The 21,823-nt window shown below is 41.2% G+C and overlaps 2 protein-coding genes across 3 annotated transcripts; one reads left to right on the plus strand and one right to left on the minus strand.

Moving 5' to 3' along the window:
• The first annotated feature begins 1,694 nt into the window (after positions 1–1,694).
• On the plus strand, positions 1,695–14,476 carry LOC135462166 (solute carrier family 15 member 4-like). Of its 2 annotated transcripts, none has more exons than XM_064739544.1 (10): positions 1,695–2,061; positions 7,939–8,037; positions 8,855–8,940; positions 9,217–9,356; positions 10,283–10,452; positions 10,792–10,994; positions 12,184–12,370; positions 12,689–12,889; positions 13,301–13,435; positions 13,604–14,476. In XM_064739544.1, exons 1-10 carry the CDS (start codon positions 1,797–1,799, stop codon positions 13,810–13,812), a joined length of 1,695 nt encoding a protein of 564 aa, XP_064595614.1. In that variant the 5' UTR covers positions 1,695–1,796; the 3' UTR covers positions 13,813–14,476. The 2 variants fall into 2 exon arrangements, with proteins under 2 accessions (XP_064595614.1, XP_064595615.1); XM_064739545.1 differs by lacking the exon at positions 1,695–2,061 and adding an exon at positions 2,070–5,445 and having other exon boundaries at positions 13,604–14,475.
• Positions 14,477–14,488: 12 nt separating this feature from the next.
• LOC135462167 (ankyrin repeat domain-containing protein 50-like) lies at positions 14,489–18,386 on the minus strand. The gene is made up of 3 exons (XM_064739546.1): positions 18,144–18,386; positions 16,037–16,121; positions 14,489–15,711 (listed from the first exon to the last, which is right to left on the minus strand). The coding sequence occupies exons 2-3, from the start codon at positions 16,042–16,044 to the stop codon at positions 14,505–14,507; spliced, it is 1,215 nt and encodes a 404-aa protein (XP_064595616.1). The 5' UTR covers positions 16,045–16,121; positions 18,144–18,386; the 3' UTR covers positions 14,489–14,504.
• Between the last annotated feature and the right edge of the window lie 3,437 nt (positions 18,387–21,823).

Below are 21,823 nucleotides of genomic sequence, written 5' to 3' on the forward strand. Positions count from 1 at the left end.
AATTATTCATGTGAATGTTGAATTATCACAACTTTTTTTAAAAGTTAATGTATATGGAAACAAATCATATTTTCTTCAGTTTTAATTTATGTAGGTATGGTAGTCACTTGCATACATAACATTATAGCAAGCAACGTTGGAAAAAAACTCAGCCCATTACAATTAAAAAATTCAAAATATTGGTCTCAAGCAATTTCACAAGAGTTTAATTTGTGTTAGTTCGGGAGAGTGGGAATATTTGAATGTTTCTCGACTAAACTTTGCTGATTTATATATTTACTGTTTTCACTGAACAGCGATTTCTACTGGTCAGTAACACTAGTAACTACAGCTTTAGCTTGCTGTTTGTGGCCGGAAAATCACCAATATGGCCGCTACATGTATGTGAGAAAGTGCTATATTTGAGGTCTTTTTTTCATTTTTTCGTATACACGCTCTTCATGGGCCTGGTAGAGCGTCCGCTTCTCGAGCGGTAGATCCAGGATCAATCCTGGGTCGAGTTACACCTAAGACTTTAAAAGAGGAAGTTGTAACTTCCTCGCTTGGCGTTCAGCATGAAGGGGATAGTGCAACGACTGGTTGACCCGTATCAGCATCAGCGGGGCAGCTTACATGCCTTCGGTAAGTCGTCTCAGTGAAGTAGCGCTAGATAAAAGGGCGGTGGAAATCCGTGTTACCACAAGGAGGCACATTACATATACCCTAAGGATGCCTTCGTCGTCATATGACTGAAAAATTGTTGAGTACGTCGTTAAACCCCAAGCACTCACTCAATCACTCACGCACTCACTGTTCATGGGTCATGCGGTACGATGACGGACAGCATTAAGCCGGGAGGAAACACGACCATGTTTATATATGGACCATTTTGACAAAAGTTTACACAGACAATCAGGTACTTTTTTAAATATGCCCAAGTAAAGAAACATAAATGTACATCCATTTGTAATTATAACAATCCATTGTGAAAAACTTATATCTCAGTATAACTAACACAGCGGACAGACAAGGAGACAATCTGACCACTTTGTAAATATGATTGAACTGGTTTGATAGTTTATAATGGCTGCCATTAAGGTCTGATTTGACTGAGGATCATTATGTAGTCTTCGACGCTCCTGTAGTAAAAATAATTAATAGATGATTTAGGGAAAGATTTTCAGGTGGATACTAGGTATAGTTGTTAATGAAAACAACGCGTGTATATTAATTGTACCAACGTATGGATATTCATGCGAAGACGACGACATTTCCCAGCCTAAAATGACATGAATGTTGCGAGGCGACCTGATGTTTATCTACACTGCAGTTAAAACACCATGAGCAGTAACAATTGAAAAGTAAATAATTGTTGAAGACAAAAAAAAATGAGCAGTTTTTGTTTGCCTATCTGAGCGATATTATGTCATAAATAATAGGCCTACGGGCAATTTAACACTACTTGACTACCGTTAATTATGTCGGAAGATTTTAAACAGCACCCAGATATCAACTGTATTCGGTCTTATATCGTCTTGTGTTAATAAAGTTTAAACAGGCCCCGATCGTACATCAAAAGGCGAGCTTGTTTTCGTACATAGATATGTCAGCATATATTTGCTGTTATCGGGTATGTTATCCGGAATAGATGTTTGTTTAACAGAAAGGGGAATAGCACTGTCACCAGGTAAATGTTTCGTTCAGTACCTATACATGTGACTATTATCAGCGCAGTGCAAAGAGTGACACCTATCAGGCGTCATAACAAACGGGAATTAAAGACCCATGTGACAGATCATAGACCAATCTAGTTGAAAATGTCGCACAAAAACGAGAAGAATGGGTCGATTTTAGAGAAGAACAGCAAGAATGGGGATGTGGTATTCGATGGACAAGATGAAGGTCATGGTCCGTCGCGAACGACCAGGGGAAAATCGCGGTTTGTGGTTATGTGTATCCTCCTGATGGAATTATGCGAGCGAATGACCTTCTACAGTATATCGGCAAACCTGGTACTGTTTTGTACCAGTAAACTGGGCTTCTCTGACCCGGACGGTGCTACCATACAGTACATCTTCTCAGGTAAGTCTAGATAGCCAAAGCTTGACCAAAGTTTTTAAAGGATTAGGCCTCATAACCTGACTTTCATAACAACAAAGAAAGACCAATGTTGTGGGACTTCTTAGTCAGGGGCATATATATTTCCTTATATTTATTTGTTTTGATATTTTCCACGTATTTAGATTCTAAACCAGACAAACGGGAACTCAAGCCAACTGAATTTAACCCTTCGTTGTGACACGGCATCTGACCGAATTCAATTACAGTAAGACGAGATCCTGTTTTCCGTTTATTGTTTATCCCGGATGTGAGGTGTAACGGTCTCAGAGTTCCACAGTACATGTAGTGCTGTCTTGTTTATCACGGATGTGAGAGGTAAAGGCCCCATAGTTCCACAATAAATGTAGCGCCGTCTTGTTTATCATGGATGTGAGGTGTAACGGCCCCAGAGTTCTACAATACATGTAGTGCAGTCTTGTTTATCCCGGATGTGAGATGTAATGGCCCCAGAGTTCCACAATACATGTAGTGCTATCTTGTTTATCATGGATGTGAGGTGTAACGGCCCCAGAGTTCCACAGTACATGTAGTGCTGTCTTGTTTATCATGGATGTGAGGTGTAACAGCCCCAGAGAGCTACAATACATGTAATGCAGTCTTGTTTATCATGGATGTGAGATGTAAAGGCCCCATAGTTCCACAATAAATGTAGCACCGTCTTGTTTATCATGGATGTGAGGTGTAACGGCCCCAGAGTTCTACAATACATGTAGTGCAGTCTTGTTTATCCCGGATGTGAGATGTAATGACCTCAGAGTTCCACAATACATGTAGTGCTATCTTGTTTATCATGGATGTTAGGTGTAACGGCCCCAGAGTTCCACAATACATGTAGTGCAGTCTTGTTTATCCCGGATGTGAGGTGTAACGGCCTCAGAATTCCACAGCACATGTAGCGCCGTCTTGTTTATCATAGATGTGACGTGTAACGGCCCCAGAGTTCCACAGTACATGTAGTGCAGCCTTGTTTATCCCGGATGTGAGGTGTAACGGCCCCAGAGTTCCACAGTACATGTAGTGCAGCCTTGTTTATTACAGATGTGAGGTGTAACGGCCCCAGAGTTCCACAGCACATGTAGCGCCGTCTTCTTTATCATAGATGTGACGTGTAACCGCCCCAGAGTTCCACAGTACATGTAGTGCAGCCTTGTTTATTACAGATGTGAGGTGTAACGGCCCCATAGTTCCACAATAAATGTAGCGCCGTCTTGTTTATCATGGATGTGAGGTGTAACGGCCCCAGAGTTCTACAATACATGTAGTGCAGTCTTGTTTATCCCGGATGTGAGATGTAATGGCCCCAGAGTTCCACAATACATGTAGTGCTGTTTTGTTTATCATGGATGTGAGGTGTAACGGCCCCAGAGTTCCACAGTACATGTAGCGCCGTCTTGTTTATCATGGATGTGAGGTGTAACGGACCCAGAGTTCCGCAATACATGTAGTGCCGTCTTGTTTATTCTCCAAATATGTGTAATATTTTTTTTCTCACATAACTAGATGAATTTTAAAAATATTTAAGTTCTGTAAGGCGGACCACATGATGCCAGTATGCAATGTAAAGATTTTTCATTGTATCATTGTTTTCATGGAATAATAAGCGAATTGTATCGGGTTAGCTGTTTTATAGGGTTAGTTGCGTGCAGCGTTACATGAATGAGTACAAAAAAAGCAAACCAGGTGAACAATTACCTCACATCATTATACCAAATCATGGTCCATAAAGCCTACATTTAATGTGAACATTCGAAAAATATCTTAATATAAAGATCGAGAAAAGTAGTTTGAGATGCATTTTTTCTTGGTTCTTCTGTTGACACTTACTTCATTCGTTTTCTCTTTCTTTAAAATAAATGTTTACAATTTGGGATGTACCCTATTTGAGGTCACAAACCTCCCCGTCCATTATAATTCTGCAACAGAATGTGTTTAAAGAAGCTTAGAAGGAATAGCCACTTTGGTGAAGTTATAAGTTCACGTTTCGTCTGGGACTGTATGAACAAGATGCTTCTACACAACCTGTACAGGTACATAATTGACAGGTAAGTTGGTGTGTTCAGCGGACTTACCTATGGGTGATGTATAGGCAGTCCCGTCACGAGAATGTCAGTGTGACCGTACCGGGGCCAACTCACGGATTTTGTTATTTTATGTCCAGTCATTTTAATAACACATACAAGAAAACAAAGGTGGCCAACGTCAAAGGCTTGATGTTTTGCATATGCTTCCTCTTTGTAATTGTTAATTTATGAGCATGTACCGTGATACTGAATACAGATCTGCATCTTTCTGTGGCAATGGTTCTCCATTCCCTGTTTCTTAAAATTGTGGTCGCTTTAATTTTAGGACAAGCTCTGCTTGGCTTTCTCTCCAATCTGCCAGCAACCTGCGGATGGTCGAGGGTTTCCTCCAGGCTCTGTCTGTTTTCTCCCCACCATTAGGCTATTCTTGAGTACTTTCTAAAGCATTTGTGAAATAAAAAAATTTCTACACGCCCATGATATTGGTAGTATGAACGTATGCACATGTTGCCACAGTAATGCCAGTTTGTCGGTGTATGTCAGTCCTTATGAGACCAGTAACATGTTACTACAAGCCTATTGCATTGGCAACATTTACAATTGTCTCCTTGGTAATGGAAACATATTGGCATACGACCATCTAATGGCGCCGCTAACCTATTAATGTACGTCCATTTTATGGATAACATACATATATGCATAATATAATACATAACTGTAAATTTATGGAAATTTCCAGTGTCTTTTTTAATTAAATTGAACATATTTTATTGCGTTATACACAATGGGATTGGGAACAAGGTCTAGAGCATTTACTATTGTCTTTCCCTGACTAAATACAGTTTAACGGTTTTACTTCAGAGTGAGAGAAGAATGGCAGTTGATTATAAGTAAAAAGCTACAAATAAAATGAAAACAAGGAACAGGAAGAAACAGCATTTATAATTATAGGAAGTAAAGGATACAGAATAAATAAAATAGTAGAACGAACTGAAAAACAAGTCTTACAACTATTGCAGTGTTTCACCATGGGCAGAACACTTTTACATGTACATGTATATATCATCAGCAAAACCTCTTGTTGGCTTCTGTATATTGCATTACTAATTTCATGACATGTAAATTGTCTTTAGTAGATTTGGATTCATCACCCTTTAACAGCTTTTCTATTTTGATGCCCTGAAAGAGATTGATCAAAAGGAGAGGCCGGATTAATCGTATTGTCGAAAGTGAAAGAAAATATGCGACGCATGTTTCCACAAGAACAACATGAGCTTCGTGTCAAGTTTGCCCATCCACGGTCATAGTTCAAGGCGCTGCAGCCGTACGTTAGTTAATATAATACTGTATTTCCGTTTTCCCCAACTCTAATATCTGGGTAGATTAGATTTTTAGAGAGTTCCTGATATTGACATCTAGAGCATTCCACACGTTAACAGATGATGGTATGAAGGAACGTTGGAACCTTTTAGTCCATTTTTTAAAAACTATGTATCTTGTAGTATTGGTAACATGTTTCCATGTTATTACATATGGCCGTAATAATGGTTCTCTATTGTTGACATATACCATTGGTAACATATACGCGTGTTTCCGCGGTAACGACACATGTCCGTTACCGTGGCAACGCCACTGGGAACCTATTACTACACGCCCAGAGTGTTGCTAATGTATGCGCATGTCTCCGTGACAGTAGCAACATACTGGTGTATGTCCGTCGCAATGACACTGGTAACATATTTCTGTATTACCACTGTATTGAAAGGATGAGAGCATATCTATACGGTAGTGGTAACACTGGTATGTTTGCCTGGTGTTAGGCACAGATCTGTGTTAAGTGGGCAGCCCAGCTATATATATGGTCGTTATATCACGGCATTGTAATAGAGATGATAAAGATATCATCTGACAGAGGGTGTACAGCCCATTATTGTTTACAGGTGACAGGGTTAATGCTCCCGTGACCACGGAGTACACGTCATTACCGAAAACCAAAACACACTGTTAGTTTGCGTTCTTTGCTGTTATTCAGATCGTTGTTTTAATACAGAATTTGTACTCTTCTCTATTTAATACGTGAATAAACATAGATGGATGTAAGCGTTAAAGTACAAGAAAGCTAAAATGTGAAGTAAGGTTCATCATACAGACAACTGAAAACTATGCCTAAAAATATTTTCATTTATTTTATCACATTTTTTAGTGTTGAAAGGCATTCAAATATTTAAATGGTAAGGTGGGCTTTGTTAGCCATACTGACTATTTTAGGAGCTCTGACATCACCTTTTTTTGCTGACGTTCATCAAGAGGAAGGAAGTTTTCGGGAATCTTTTATCAGTAACCTTTTGCTCATGGTTAAAAAGGGTTATTCCAACATTCAGTGTCGTGATTATAGCTGAAAAAACTTCCTGTGACATCAGAGTTCATAAACTCTGATAGTATGGTCCGTAAAGCCGATCTTAGAATTCAAATGTTTGAACGCCTTCAACTCTCTTCACAAAAATGTAAAGAAATAAATGAAAGTATATTTATGCATAGTTTTAAGTGGTCTATTTAGTGATGCCTACTTCGATTTTAAGCGGTTTTTTCCTTTAAACACGAACTTCGTACATACCATTCTTAGACCATAAAGAATCATTCCTCGATAATCGATAATCTCAACAAACATTTCTAAAAACAACTTAAACCATCAGCTCATAGTCCATGGATATTCTCCAGGTGGAATACAAGTATAGGTATCTTAGTCACACTTTGATTACGGTTGTTAAAGAAAGTCCCATGTTCATGGCATAAACATGGATGCCTATACAGTCCCAGCCCCAGCCCCTGGTTAAGTGGAATTGCATAAAACTATGATAAAGATTGTCACAGATTCTGAACATTGTGTCAATATCTGCCGACAAGAGTGTTTTTCTCATTGTAGAATTTAAGACACTTAAAGTGAAGACGTTTGACAGAGTATCCTTAACACACCAGTTTTTTAATCCATAAGCTGTGAGGTAGACTGAAATCGTCGCATTTTACACGGGATCTAACAAATGATATTCGACATATGCATACGCAATATGCAGGTCTTTTCGCATTAATTACTATTAAAATGCGGATTTCAAGCTTGCAATTCTATATCCCTTCAGCCATGAAGACGTCATGAGAGGAGATCTTGGTCATCATTGTACAGATATAGGTTTAATCATACGTGTTGTATGAGCAATACCATTTGTTCTTTATGATGTATAGTGCCATACTTTTCGCTATATTTACCTATCGCTAGTTCGCAAGCCTAGACAAAGGTGAATTTGTCTATATTTAAATATCGGTAGTTCGCAAGCCTAGACAAAGGTGAATTTGTCTATATTATAGTATACAGTCCTATACTCCTCACCCACATAGTTAAATTCTATGTGAAAAAGGCTGTTAAATTGCTAAATTATAAGGGATAGATTTGGTTTTCCTGTATTTGGAATAGAGTTTTTCAGTTTAACAGACCAGTGCTTGGCACTTGTCTTTCAATCGTTGGAACACATGATGTACACGTTCAAAACCGACCTAGGACAAGACATATGTAGTCCTCCTCTCAATGCTTGTGAGGCGAGCAAAAGGCGGTCGACCACTTCTCTTCCATCAGTGTGGAGCGCATATCTGTACATCACATGTTAGAAAGCTCGTCAGTAACTTGACCAAGCTCGGTGGTTTATCCCGGGCACTCCGGTTTCCTCCACTGATAATACTGACCCCAAACGCTAAACAACGTTACGTTAAACAAGACTGAAATAAATAGACATGTACTTTACTTTTTATCTGTCCCCACGCTCTGCAGGTTCCTGTTACCTAGTCCCTGTGATCGGCGGTTTCATCGCGGACTCCATCGCCGGCAAGTTTAACGTCATATACGGATCTGGCCTGATCTATGTTCTCGGTGAGTAATTATACACGGATCTGGCATGGTCTATGTTCTCGGTGAGTAGATATGTACTGGTCTGGCCTGGTCTATGTTCTCGGTGAGTAATTATACATGGATCTGGGCTGATGTACATCTCTGTGAGTAATTATACACGGATCTGGCCTGGTCTATGTTCTCGGTGAGTAATTATACACGTATTTGGCCTGGTCTATGTTCTCGGCGAGTAATTATATACAGATCTGGCCTGGCCTGTGTTCTCGGTGATTAATTATACACGTATATGGCCTGGTCTATGTTCTCGGTGAGTAATTATACACGAATCTGGCCTGGTTTGTGTTCTCCGTGAGTAATTATACACGGATATGGCCTGATGTATGTTCTCGGTGAGTAATTATATACGGATCTGGCCTGGTCTATGTTCTCGGTGAGTAATTATACACGGATCTGGTCTGGTCTGTGTTCTCGGTCAGTAATTAAACACGGATCTGGCCTGGTCTATGTTCTCGGTGAGTAGTTATATACGGATCTGCCCTGGTCTATGTTCTCGGTGAGTAATTATACACGGAACTGGCCTGGTCTGTGTTCTCGGTGAGTAATTATATACGGATTTGGCCTAGTGTACGTTCACGGTAAGTATATACGTTTCCGGCCTGGTGTACGTTCACGGTGAGTTATATGTGCGGATCTGGTCTGATGTATCCTGTCGGGAAAAGAAAATAGTGCCAAACTCATGTACACGTAATTGACAGACATGTTCAGTTGGTGCTGATCCGAACCGCCTGATCCAGCGTACTACCATGTACTGCTCTAGCCCTGTTGTCTTGTTATCCAGGCACCTTCCTGCTGGTGGCCTCTGCCGTGGACTACAGAAGCTGGCTAGGCCTGGACGCCGATGGACTCGCCTACAATCTTAGTCAGGTCAGAAATCTATCTATCTTTGCTTTCTGGATTTTTCTTTCATTCAAGTTAAGCACTACTACTTTTTAATCTGCATTTGTGAAAAAATTCTGTAAGATAGATTGATTGATTTCCAATAGACTAGAAGGTGTCACATAACACAACTGATGAATATAACCTCTAACTTCAATAAAAGTAATCAATGTGAAAAACGCTCATAAGAATTCACCTCAAAGGATAGCTCATGGAATGAGATATTAACTGACGGTCACCCTCATGCTATACTCATCATGACAGTATGCCAGGTCTGGATACTTTCTGACGGGACTGTTCCTAGTGGCCCTGGGGACGGGAGGAATCAAGGCGAACGTGGGACCGTACGGAGCGGAGCAGGCAGAGGGGCTGGGAGAGAACGCCGTGCAGACCTTCTTCAACTGGTAACACGGGTTGTGAGGCAGTCATTCATCTCATACCATCCTGTCGTCATCTATTTACAGCCTGACGTGAGGCATCATCCATACCACGCCATCTTGTCATCATCTCATGGCAATATATGCCTGGCGTACGGCATCATCCATACCACCCCATCCTGTCATCATCTGATGACAATATCAGCCTGGCGCACGACATCATCCATACCACCCCATCCTGTCATCATCTCATGAACCTTGTCAGTCTGACGCACGGCATCATCCATACCACGCCTCCTGTCATCATCTTACGCACAGCATGAGCCATACCATGCCGTCCTGTCAACAACTCATAACAACGTCAACCTGACGTGCGGCGTCATCCATAGCACGCTATCTTGCCATCATCTCATGAACTTTGTCAGTCTGTCGCACGGCATCATCCATACCACAACCTCCTGTCATCATCTCATGACAATATCAGCCTGACGCATGGTATCATATGTACCACGCCATCCCATCATCATCTCATGACAATATCAGCCTGACGCACGGCATCATCAGCACCACACCATCCTGTCATGGTCTCATGATATGAGATCATTAGAATGTCATCCTAATGTCTTAAACAGATAATGTCATGCCGGTATATAGAACAGAATATATCACCAGGTTAAAGAGCAATTAGCATATCAATAACATCTTGACGCCATCAACACTGTAACGTACATTTTTCAACAAGGTTGAGGTTAATGACAATCTTTAGATCAGTGGAGGTACTGGGGTCACTCCGATTTTAAATGACTACGGTACGACGCAATATAAAGAAAATCAACGTTACGTCAAAAGAGACTACTTCTTGCAGCGATGGGCGATCCACAAACCTGGTCCAAGAAATTTCGATATTAACTATGGCAGCTCATAATATTAACTAACTGAATGGTTATGTTAAGGTTTTACTTCTTTATCAACACGGGTTCCTTCATTGCCTACTCGGCCGTGGCATACATTCAGCAGAACATTAGCTTCGCCTACGGTTTCCTGGTTCCCCTCATATCCATGATTCTTGCCATCATCTTCCTTCTGATTGGACGACGCCTCTACAAGAATACACCTATCCAAGGTAGATCCATTGCAAGATTATTAATAATGTCACGAATGCAAGAAAAGGAAACGTCCTGCATAGGGAGTTAAACCAACGAAAGCGATATTTGTTTTTTTTTTTACTGGAGGGTGCTATTATATCATCACTTTGACGCACTAATTGCAGGCCCTACTGGTAAATATCGTATAATTATTCACCAAGTATCGCAAATTTTCGTGCGGATATTAGAAGACTATATATTTGTTGTGGGGAGGTGTATACAGCATTACTTCTGAGGCTTTCAGTATATGCTATCACTATGTTATCTCGTAGACTCATTTTCCATTCCTTGTCTCTGCTTGTTTGCTTTGGTGTTAGGTAGTTTATTGTCAACCGCCTTTAAAGTGATCATCGAAGGTTGCAAGCGTCGTGACGCCGAAGACACCAAGTCGCTTTTGGATAGAGCTAAGCGCAGTCACGGAGGATCGTTTGCCGATGCCACCGTGGAGGGCATCAAATCTCTAGGAGGTGTCATTCCTGTGTTCTTGACGATTGTCATGTACTGGGCCATTTACTCTCAGGTATGAAAGCAAGTAATCCAGTAAAAGAAGTTTCTTCCTGCAGTGTGAGTATGAATGTACATGCAAAAATTGGTATCTTCTGTCCTGGTGTTCCCATGCATAATCTTCAATCACTTACTTCTACATAACATGGCAAGAAATAAACATGTACGAAACGATTAAGAGAAAGTTGACAAGAGGTCGTATTTCACCGATTACGCGTAACCATTTACCAATTGTCACACTTTCGTCGCTGCTCTTGTTTTGCTGCCTATACTGTAAGTCTTTTATTATATTGTATCCCTGCATAAACGAGAAATCAGCTGGAAGACTCAGCATTCCAGAGACCTGGTCCCTCAGCATTGTGATAATGTTATTGTATGTCAAATATGATGACAACATACAGCATTTTAAGTATTTATAGACCAGTGACGTCTAAGTATTTCGCCTAATTCTGCTTAAGCCATGGTGCAGGGGCGTGTACTTTGCTACTATTTATTTATTTATTTATTTATTTATTTATTTGATTGGTGTTTTACGCCGTACTCAAGAATATTTCACTTATACGACGGCGGCCAGCATTATGGTGGGAGGCAACCAGACAGAGCCCGGGGGAAACCCACGACCATCCACAGGTTGCTGCAAGACATTCCCACAAACGGCCGGAGACCGCAAGGGTGAGAGGCTCCTGGGTCATTACGCTTCATCTAGAGCGCTAATCAATTGAGCCACGGAGACCCCCTCTAAGCACTTACATGAACAGTTAGAATGAAGCTCTATCTGGGGTAAAGTGACAACAGGTCGTGCTTCAGCGGTTACTTGTGACCATTTACCAACTACTTTGTGTCGTCGCTGATAGGTTTTACTTTCTATGCTGTATGTCTCAATATACTGTTACGCGTGATGCGTATATTGTCACGCTTGAATTGTAACTCTCCACAAAGGCACCATGCTGTTGAAATACACGATGGTGGCTTAAGAGATCCTACTGCTCCCACTAATCTTTGATCATTCTTCAACCCACTGCCAGATGCCCAGCACGTATTTCCTCCAGAGTATGAGGATGGATGTGAGAATCAGCTCTCTGGTCACACCAGCAGCTGCCCTCAGCCTGTTCAACAACGCCATTATCCCCATCCTCCTTATGGACAAACTTGCGTGCCCATGAATAGTTTATAGCCACTAATCTTTGTTCTTGTCCTATTCTTAGATGTCCAGCACGTTTTTCCTCCAGAGCGTGAGGATGGACGTTAGAATCGGTTCTCTTGTCACACCCGCCGCAGCTCTGAACCTGTTCAATGTGGTCATCATACTAATTCTTATTCCCTTCTTGGACATAATCGTGTATCCATGTTTGGCTCGCGTTGGAAGGAAACCAAGTTTGCTTCAACGAATTGGTAAGCAGACTAATGCAAAAAATGTACATGGGCCCCATTCGTAAAGTAATTTTGGACTTTAGCATAAAATTGTACTCTAAATTGAACACATATGCGCTAAATCGATTTTATTTCTGTGCTGTGACAGCAAATTTTCAGCCAAGGTTGAGCACCCAGCTTCAAATATCGCCCCAGAAGACAAGCCATGCCAAGGATTTAACCTCAAGCCACAATCGTGACGTTTGATAGTCTTGTAGTCTTGTTTGTGCCTTAGCACACTCCATAACAGAGTACGTGACAGTGAATGTGCCAGTAGCAACTGTTGTCATTACGTTTTAGGGTTCGGCATGATTTTAGCCGCTCTCTCAGTGATCACGGCTGGCATCTTGGAGATCTACCGGAAGAAGGACATTTCGGAGATGGGCGCGATACCGCAGGTGCTTGGGGATAAGACATACAACGCCTCCAGCCTGTCCATGTTCTTACAGGTGCCCCAGTTTGCGCTAATCGGTGCCAGTGAGGTCTTCACCAGTATCACAGGTAACCTCCCCACAGAATTTTCCGGTTCCTTGAACAGTTTTCACTTTGGTAAACCGTACAATTTTCTGGATGCTCTGAACAATAATGCCAACTCATCACACTCGGACATGTTTAAGTTAGCCAGGATGCATGGGATGTTTGGTTTTTATTATTCAGTATGAGGTCAAAGATGATCTCTAAAACATAAAAGTACAAAAAATACCTTCTTAACTTTCTTCTTCTCGTAAAAACTGGCCTTAAACTACAGTTTTCCCCCAAGGCCCCAGTGGTCAGTCCGGAAATTTGAATAGCCTCCAAGCATCCGTTTAAATGTTTTCGCATGAATAGGGCTGATGTAGTTTTCCGTATCCGTTACATTCTAACATCTTCTAGATGTGCCATCATTGTTATAGTTTCCCTCTATTTCTATAGGTCTGGAATTCGCGTACTCCGAAGCCCCAAGCTTTCTGAAGGGTTTGATCATGGGTCTGTTTCTCGTGACCTCTGGTATCGGCAGCTACGTGTCCGTCGCCATTCAGAAAATCGTAGAGGCCGCCACAGTTTCTCGTAAGTCCGCTTATAATACGTTGTCTCCATTTAATGAAGGATGCATAAGTAAGTGTATATGTTTACGCTCTCTCAATTTGTTCATATAACTCAACCGTAACCCGTGGAAGCAAAAGCTATGATTTAAATGCTGAATGAAAAGAACTCCCCAATTATTATCTCTTCCAGACCCCTGGTTTCCAGATGAAATCAACACCGGAAACGTGGAATATTTTTTCTTCTTGTTGGGAGGTTTGATGTTTGTGGACTTCTTGATTTTTTTGGGAATAGCAAAGTGCTACAAATATAAGAACAAGACTGCCAAAGATACGCCAGAGACAGAGGCCGAAATGGAGGCGTACGACAACCGGGCCTTCCCTGATTCCACCGACTTGTGATGTGACTCGTCAGTGATGGGTGGCTATCCAATAGGCTGGGCAGGTGTTGGCCTTGTGGATTCATTAAATATCTGTATGTATATGTATATAGTGTATATAGAAATGTAATGGAGTTGAAAGGCAATGTTCGGGGTGGACCGGATGTATAAATGGTACCACCCGTACTCCCCGACGATGTCCGACTGTATCACCTGAAAAAACTGATGATGACAGACCAGGCGATAATTGTATAGGGCATGTAAGGGGCAGCGTGATGCTCTGCATGTCCTAGCTTAACTTTCAGTGACTCACGGATTTCAAACCTTATAGAAACGTCCCAACAGAATCCCTAATACGTGTGCTGATCTCAGGATCAGTGGAAATTCTTTGCCAGAACAAACTTTTTAGATCGTTCATCTCGATTCCCTTACCTTACTTAGCCTGTTAGCGGAAGTGAACCGTCCGATGTTTATTGCCAGTTTGTATTTGACCACTAATTTTCAAAATGGTCTTTGAATATTACAGCGCACGGGTGTCAAACGCAAACCTTTTTACCTATTTGTATACATATGAAAGAATGTACAATGTTGATCACAATAAAGCTGTTTCATTCCTAGGATGAAATCGCGCAATGCGTGGCTATTGATTGGATAGTGCCTGTTATAACAAGTGTAAGGACGGCGCTAAATGGAAATGTTCCACAGAGATACAAACTATAGTTTTGGATTGTACACATCGTCGTACATGTTGATATAAGCTTTAAGAGTAGAGGGTATGGGAAGAGAATATGACACGTGCATCCTTCCGCGGAGGAGATGCCGAATCTCTCGTCTACAAAGCTGAAACAGGCTCTCGGGGGTGTACGCATGAGCCCTCAACCAGGCCAACACCTCTATGCTGGAGAACATATCCTCAGTGTATCTGGGGTCAACGAGAAGATTATGAACCACGTTCTGCTCGCTGGATGCCCCCAGCAGTATTTTCGCCATCTCCAAATCGTCCGTCAAATAAGGCTCGTTGTAACAGCTAGATACTTCCTTACTGAAGATTGGGTCCACATCTGCTCCCGCCCTGACCAGCAGTCTGACGATGTGGGTATGGCCATGATAGGCCGCCTCCATTACGGGCGTGCGGCCCTCACAGTCCTTGGGGTCAGGTTGTGCGTCGTGTGAGATGAGAAGAGCGGCACAGGCGGGGTTCCCTCGACATGCTGCTAAGTGTAGGGCGGTTCTCCCAGCGGGGCCCTGGAGGTTCACCTTTACCCTGGCCATCAGCAGCCCCTGTATCGCTCCCACACAGTTCCTCTCGGCAGCCAGCATTAGGGGACTCATTCCCCAAGCGTTCTGATAGTCCTTCTCGGCCCCGGCCTGCACCAGCAGGCGCACAACGTCTCCGTAGTCCCTTTTGACAGCGTAGTGGATGGCGGTGTCCTTCTCGTGGTTCCTCACGTTAACATCACAGCCTGAGTCCAGCAAAATCCTGACAACCTCCACGTGACCGTTCAGGGCGGCCAGCATAAGGGCCGAGTCTCCGTACCGATCAGCTATCCCAGCATCCACGGGCTCCCCTAGCAAGATCTTCACCAGGTGGGTGTGGCCGTTCCAGCTAGCCATATGCAGAGCTGTGCGGCCCGTATCACTGACTAGGTTAACACTTGCCCCACCCTGAAGAAGCACCTTCACCACCTCAGTCTTGTTGTTACAGGCGGCTAACATAAGCGGCGTGTCGTTGTCAATGTCGGTGACGTCCGGTGAAACCCCGTGGGCAAGCAGGGCGCTCACACATGCGGTGCTGCCGTTGTTGGCGGCACGGATTAGGGCCTCGTTCAGATCATCCTCGCTTACCTCCCCTAGCTTTATACCTCCCAGTGCTCTCCTCAACAGACATACGTCATTCTTGTTAGCCGCCTGGATTATCACGCTGAAATGTGAAAATATCAAACATCACATATGTAATAACTAAAATTTCCAATTTAACCAAAAATGTTAGATTTACTTCTCGCGAAAAAATCATAATAAAGAGAAAATCTGGAAAAAAGAAAATGCTTTTACTTGTGTGTAACATCATTTTACAACACAAGAGTGTAACAATTATTAAATCTTGGCAAACATGACTGCGAGTGGCTGTTGTAATCTACTTTAATAAAGTGGATGGTGGCCAGAGTATATCGTAATAATTTCTATTATCTAGACTTACAACTCTCACTTCTAATATCATTTATTTATTTATTATTATTATTACTTACTGCGGCATTGCTTAAGGAGAAGACGTGTCCTTTGGGATCATTCGTCAGATACCATGACATATGTCGTACATCCAATTCTACTCATCTGCAATGAAAAACAACGTGCAATTACTGAACAGTCTGCCTAGAGTGACGAGTTCTGTTGTATGTTCACGACTCAAAATCAAGCTGATGATAATCGTCCTATCGGAGTAAATACGTGCAAGCGGAAGCAGTCATAAATGTATGAATTGAACTTCTTCTGTCCGACAAACCTACACTTAGCCTAGTGTAACCGTGGCGAGACGAACGGTGTACACTGACATACCATTTCTTCTGCAATACTGAAAATCTGTAGTGGCAGATCTGAAACTTTGAAAAGCAGTCGACAGTGTACATTTATCTATACAATTATAGACACGCGTAAACAATACAATGTCCATACTGTGAAAGATCTTAAATTTTATAAGAGTGGACAACGTGTCTATAGTGGCCGATCTTAAATATCATAACAGTGAGCAATGTATCAATAATAATAGACATGCAATCTTAGAACAGTGAACAATATAGCGTCAGATCTATAACTGTAGACAATATTTCTGTGTGACGGAATCACTGGAAGTTTTGTAACAGTTCTGGACAATGTATATGAAGTGTACAATGTATATTTGAAGTAGTCAACAATGAATATTCTATAGCTATATAGGTAAATTAGAACACTTTTTTAATTAATAGTGTTGAATGCATAAGCTCAGTTTCCACGCCAAGAACTCACTACCTCGGTGACGTCATAATTATTTTTAAAAAAAAACAGTGGCATGCTGGGGAATGGGCGTGAAGAGTAATTTGTTTTACAATAGGTGCGCCAGCATGTGGTTAGAACAAACCCCACGTAGTAACACAGCCTACACTACACTCTCAGCGATTAGACGACAGATGGTGTTTTCAGCCAATCACAGGCTTTAATTCCAAAGTACTTATTGATAAAGAAAACATCTTCATATGAAGACAGTAGGGGCGGAGCAAAAAAACCGTACGCCGAGTGAGCAGACATTGATTGACAGGTCACCGATTATGTGACATAACAACGGCTGTTGGGTTGACACACTGAGAGACCAGTGACAGGAAGAGAGGGCGTGGCATTGCATAAAATATCCAATCAGACGCCCCGTCATAATCGTGAAGATTTTTCATGATGACCTCTATCCTATACAAAGACCACATTCTTTCTTATAACAAAACTGCCTAATATCCAACTTTAAAACCATACTGCTGTGAGATCATATACTGCAAGAGATGAAATAAAATTCATTTATTAAGATTATATTATACTAAAACGTATAAACAATTTCAAATATGACAGTGTCAGAAACAGGGCTTACAGTAAAATCGATATAAGTTAAGGTGACTGGTATCGCCCTCCGTCAAAACATGTTGAACTCCGCCCAATATCCAGCATGCTAGTGGTTTTGGAATATTTCTGACGTCACCCAAGGCAATGGGTTCTTGCCTTCGAAACCAAGCTTACGGACTTAAACATTATGAATTAGAAAAAATGTTCTAACTTCATATTCCTTGCAATAATGTGAACTTCAAACATATCAGTGGTAGAGCTAGTGTTGTTTGGTTTATGGTTTATTAATATTCAGAGCCAACAGGCCTGGAGCCCACTTACAGGTCTAATAACAGGGATAAATACTGGGTAACAGAAGCGTATAATATATATATATATATATATATATAGAGAGAGAGAGAGAGAGAGAGAGAGAGAGAGAGAGAGAGAGAGAGAGAGAGAGCTAGGTAAATATCAAATACATTTTTTGTACAAAGATAGTGTAAACGCAACGTGCCATTGACTAAAGGCAATATTGGTGGAGAGTATGTATGTATGTTCAGCTGTTTACAGACAGCTGAATATAGGCGACTCTCTAAAAGAAATAGACTACAACAATTTTTCAGCCATGTGACCGAGTCCTTAGAGTGCATTTACGTGTAATGTGCCTCCTTGCTGCTGACATCGCTAGAGAAGGCTTGTATATATCTTCTGTACTGAGTAATAGTTTCTGTTAGGAGATCCAAGCCGATGTGTGTATTTGGGTAAACAACAAGTCCAGTTCAGATGACTTACGCTTCGCTTGCTTTAGAAGAAACTACGGGGTTCACGGGGGTAGGTTTCATCAAGAGATGCTTCACGTAGTAAGGCACAATATTACCCGTGGTGAGTAGAGTTACAACAGATTTGTGCAGGTACAACAGGTAGCAACAACACCGGAACTAGTTGGCAACTTCGGTGGAATGTTCGGTGAAAAACAAAATGCTAAAAGGGATAGTGCATGAGGTTTGTTTACCAGTACTGAGCCGCCAGTAGCGGGACGGTATGCAGCGCACGGAGAAGGGAAGTAACTCTGTACATGTATACAATGTTTTACGGACGTGTATGGTAGTGTGAAATAAACGGTTACAGTTTAAAAGGGAATGTCACGATACCCTGAATTTAAATATAAATATCATTTTTTCTCTTACTTTGAGTTTTTTTTACTTTCTGATAAAATGAATCAATGAGGTGATTTTTTCTTTGTTATAGGCCTAACAACGACACGATATAAGGCAGACAGAATATGATGTAATGTGTCAAACATAACAGGTATGTTATCCGACACTGAACTAGAAGACCAAGATCTCCATTCCTGTTTATTTCTGGCATAGCATTACTACTAAAAGAACCTAGGTCTACAAACATCTGCCGCCGTCGTATAAGTGAAATATACAGGCATGAGTACGGTGTATAATTTAAATCAATAAATAAATACAGAATTCTCCAACAGACCTTCCGTTGGTATATATACTTAAAGTATACCCATTAAAAATTCTAGAAATACAAGAAGAAATACCAGCTCACCATTCTGATTATTGTAGCGTAGGCTACACTTTGCATACTATGCAGTATCTCTTGCGTCGGCAAGAAGACGCGCGGTTCTCTGGCGAATAATCTTCGTTGACAGCGCTAGATTGATGGACTCGATACATATGAATAACATTTGCTATATGGCGTTTGACAGACCGGCTGGATACACCACGTTTACGCGATGAAATCAACAAACATGACTATAACCGCACATTGAAATTTACGAGAAGGTTAAATAAATGTACAGATACATGGCAGAAACTTTAATGAAGTACGACATTCATGTTCAACCGCTTTACCTTCACAAGACTTTACAAAATTTGTGCTTCAAAGCAGACATTCAGCCGAAATGGACGTTCCTGGTCAATAATCGCAAGACAAACTCCCCAAGACAATGTTCAACACAAAGCACCAAACAACTAATAAAGTACAACTAATAAAGTATAAAAGTGTGAAATTAGAACAGATTAATGCGACGAGAAGCAATATACCAGGAGTGCTGTTAAATGTCATACTCAAGATTCGTGGAATCAGATAGATATTTAAACCAGACGTTTTCCCAGTGTTCCCAAAGTCTGTATACCAGGAGGCTTGTTAACTGTCATACTCAAGATTCGTGGAATCAGATAGATATTTAAGCCAGACGTTTTCCCAGTGTTCCCAAAGTCTGTATACCAGGAGTGCTGTTAAATGTCATACTCAAGATTCGTGGAATCAGATAGATATTTAAGCCAGACGTTTTCCCAGAGTTCCCAAAGTCTACATACCAGGAGTGCTGTTAAATGTCATACTCAAGATTAGTGGAATCAGATAGATATTTAAGCCAGACGTTTTTCAGAGTCTGTATGCCAGGAGTGCTGTTAAATGTCATACTCAAGATTCGTGGACTCAGATAGATATTTAAGCCAGACGTTTTCCCAGAGTTCCCATAGTCTATATACCAGGAGTGCTGTTAAATGTCATACTCAAGATTCGTGGAATCAGATAGATATTTAAGCCAGGCTTTTTCCCAGTGTTCCCAAAGTCTGTATACCAGGAGGCTTGTTAAAAGTCATACTCAAGATTCGCGGAATCAGATAGACATTTAAGCCAGACTTTTTCCCAGAATTCCCAAAGTCTGTATACCAGGAGGCTTGTTAAATGTCATACTCAAGATTCGCGGAAACAGATAGATATTAAAGTCAGACTTTTTCCCAGAGTCTGTATACCAGGAGGCTTGTTAAATGTCATCCTCAAGATTCGCGGAATCAGATAGATATTTAAGCCAGACTTTTTCCCAGAGTTCCCAAAGTCTGTATACCAGGAGTGTTGTTAAATGTCATATCAAGATTTTTACACTTACACAATGTCGTGGAGGAATACGGAGTATGTCGCACTGGACGTAATAATGGAGGACAACACAAGGGAACACCGTCCATCACATATTATTATCACACCTTGCAAAGGCTATAGTAACCATATAAGCAGTGTAATATTAAATTTCGTGTCGGAGAATCGATCAGAAGGCAGACACGTACTGTGCCTTGATGCTAAGATCTATATACACCCAAAATTCGAATGTCACACTCGACCTTCATACCGAAAAGGACGTCAGGAATCATTGACAAGAAGATTCCTTGCACAGTAAAGCATGCAGTCATTATCATATTTACACGAAACGACAAATTAACATACTCATAAAACATAACTTGCAGCATGAGGATATCATCGTCGTGTCCCCATAAAGGGACTTGTGTCCATTTCAACCAATCACGCCAATCCCCAAAGGAATGTTTTGCCTCCAATTAGTAACATGTTATACGAGAAGCTGTTGTCAGTTTTCGATCATTTAGAAAGATGGTCGATACGCCATGTTCATGCAGTGGTTCCTTTGCAATGACCCAGTAAAATATGGCATCACATGTGACTTGATAGTTACATATGGATTCACCCGAGCCGAGCTTCGGGTGTGGAAATTTTGAAGGGGAAATTCTGCTGCAATTCATTTGTGAAACATGAAATAAATAGTATCTTTTATACACAGCAAGGCTGCAGTAATTACATATACATCTATGTATTTACTTATATGACAATAGTGTAATGGCGACACTAGGAATGATTCATCGAGGCAGAGTATATAGAATGGCAGTAAATTCATCTTATTCCCAGGCGATCGTATGTCGTAACGCTAGAAATTGTATTGAGTTGACCCAGAACAGAGTTGTTGAACAATGAAACCTCTTAGAGAGTACAGCACTGATACTGAGGAAGTTAGTGAGGAAATCCTGTGTGGTTCAGAGATAAATATACCATGATGAAAAAAAAAAACAGGATTGCTATTTTTTATTACCTAACTGTTGGTTACATAAATAAATAAATAAACAAATAAATAAATAAATACAAGTCTGGCAGGCATGCAAGAAATAACCTCTTGTTTTGCCGCATGTAATTACTCAAAACAAAACATTAAAAGTAAAGGAGAACAGCATTTTCTTGTTGAACATTTATTTATTCTTCTTTGATTGGTGTATTTACGCTATAGTTAAGAGTGAGTGAGTGAGTGCTTGGGGTTTAACGTCGTGCTCAACAATTTTCAGTCGTATGACGACGAAGGAGTTCGTAGGGTGTATGTAATGTACCTCCTTGTTACAGGACGGATTTCACCGCTCTTTTATCTAGTGCTGCTTCACTGAGAAGACTTACCATGTAAGCCGCCCCGCCCGAGCCATTATATTGATACGGGTCAACTAGTCGATGCACTATCCCCTTCATGCTGAACGCCAAGCCAGGAAGTTACAACTTCCTCTTTTAAGGTATTAGGTGTGACACGACCCAGGATTGATCTTGGATCTACCGTTCCTGAAGCGGACGCTCTACCAACTGTGCTATCCAGTCTGTAGTTAAGAATCTTCCTGATTAAGTTT

The sequence above is a fragment of the Liolophura sinensis genome, chromosome 1 (genome assembly GCF_032854445.1).
Source record: "Liolophura sinensis isolate JHLJ2023 chromosome 1, CUHK_Ljap_v2, whole genome shotgun sequence".
Lineage (NCBI taxonomy): Eukaryota > Metazoa > Mollusca > Polyplacophora > Chitonida > Chitonidae > Liolophura > Liolophura sinensis.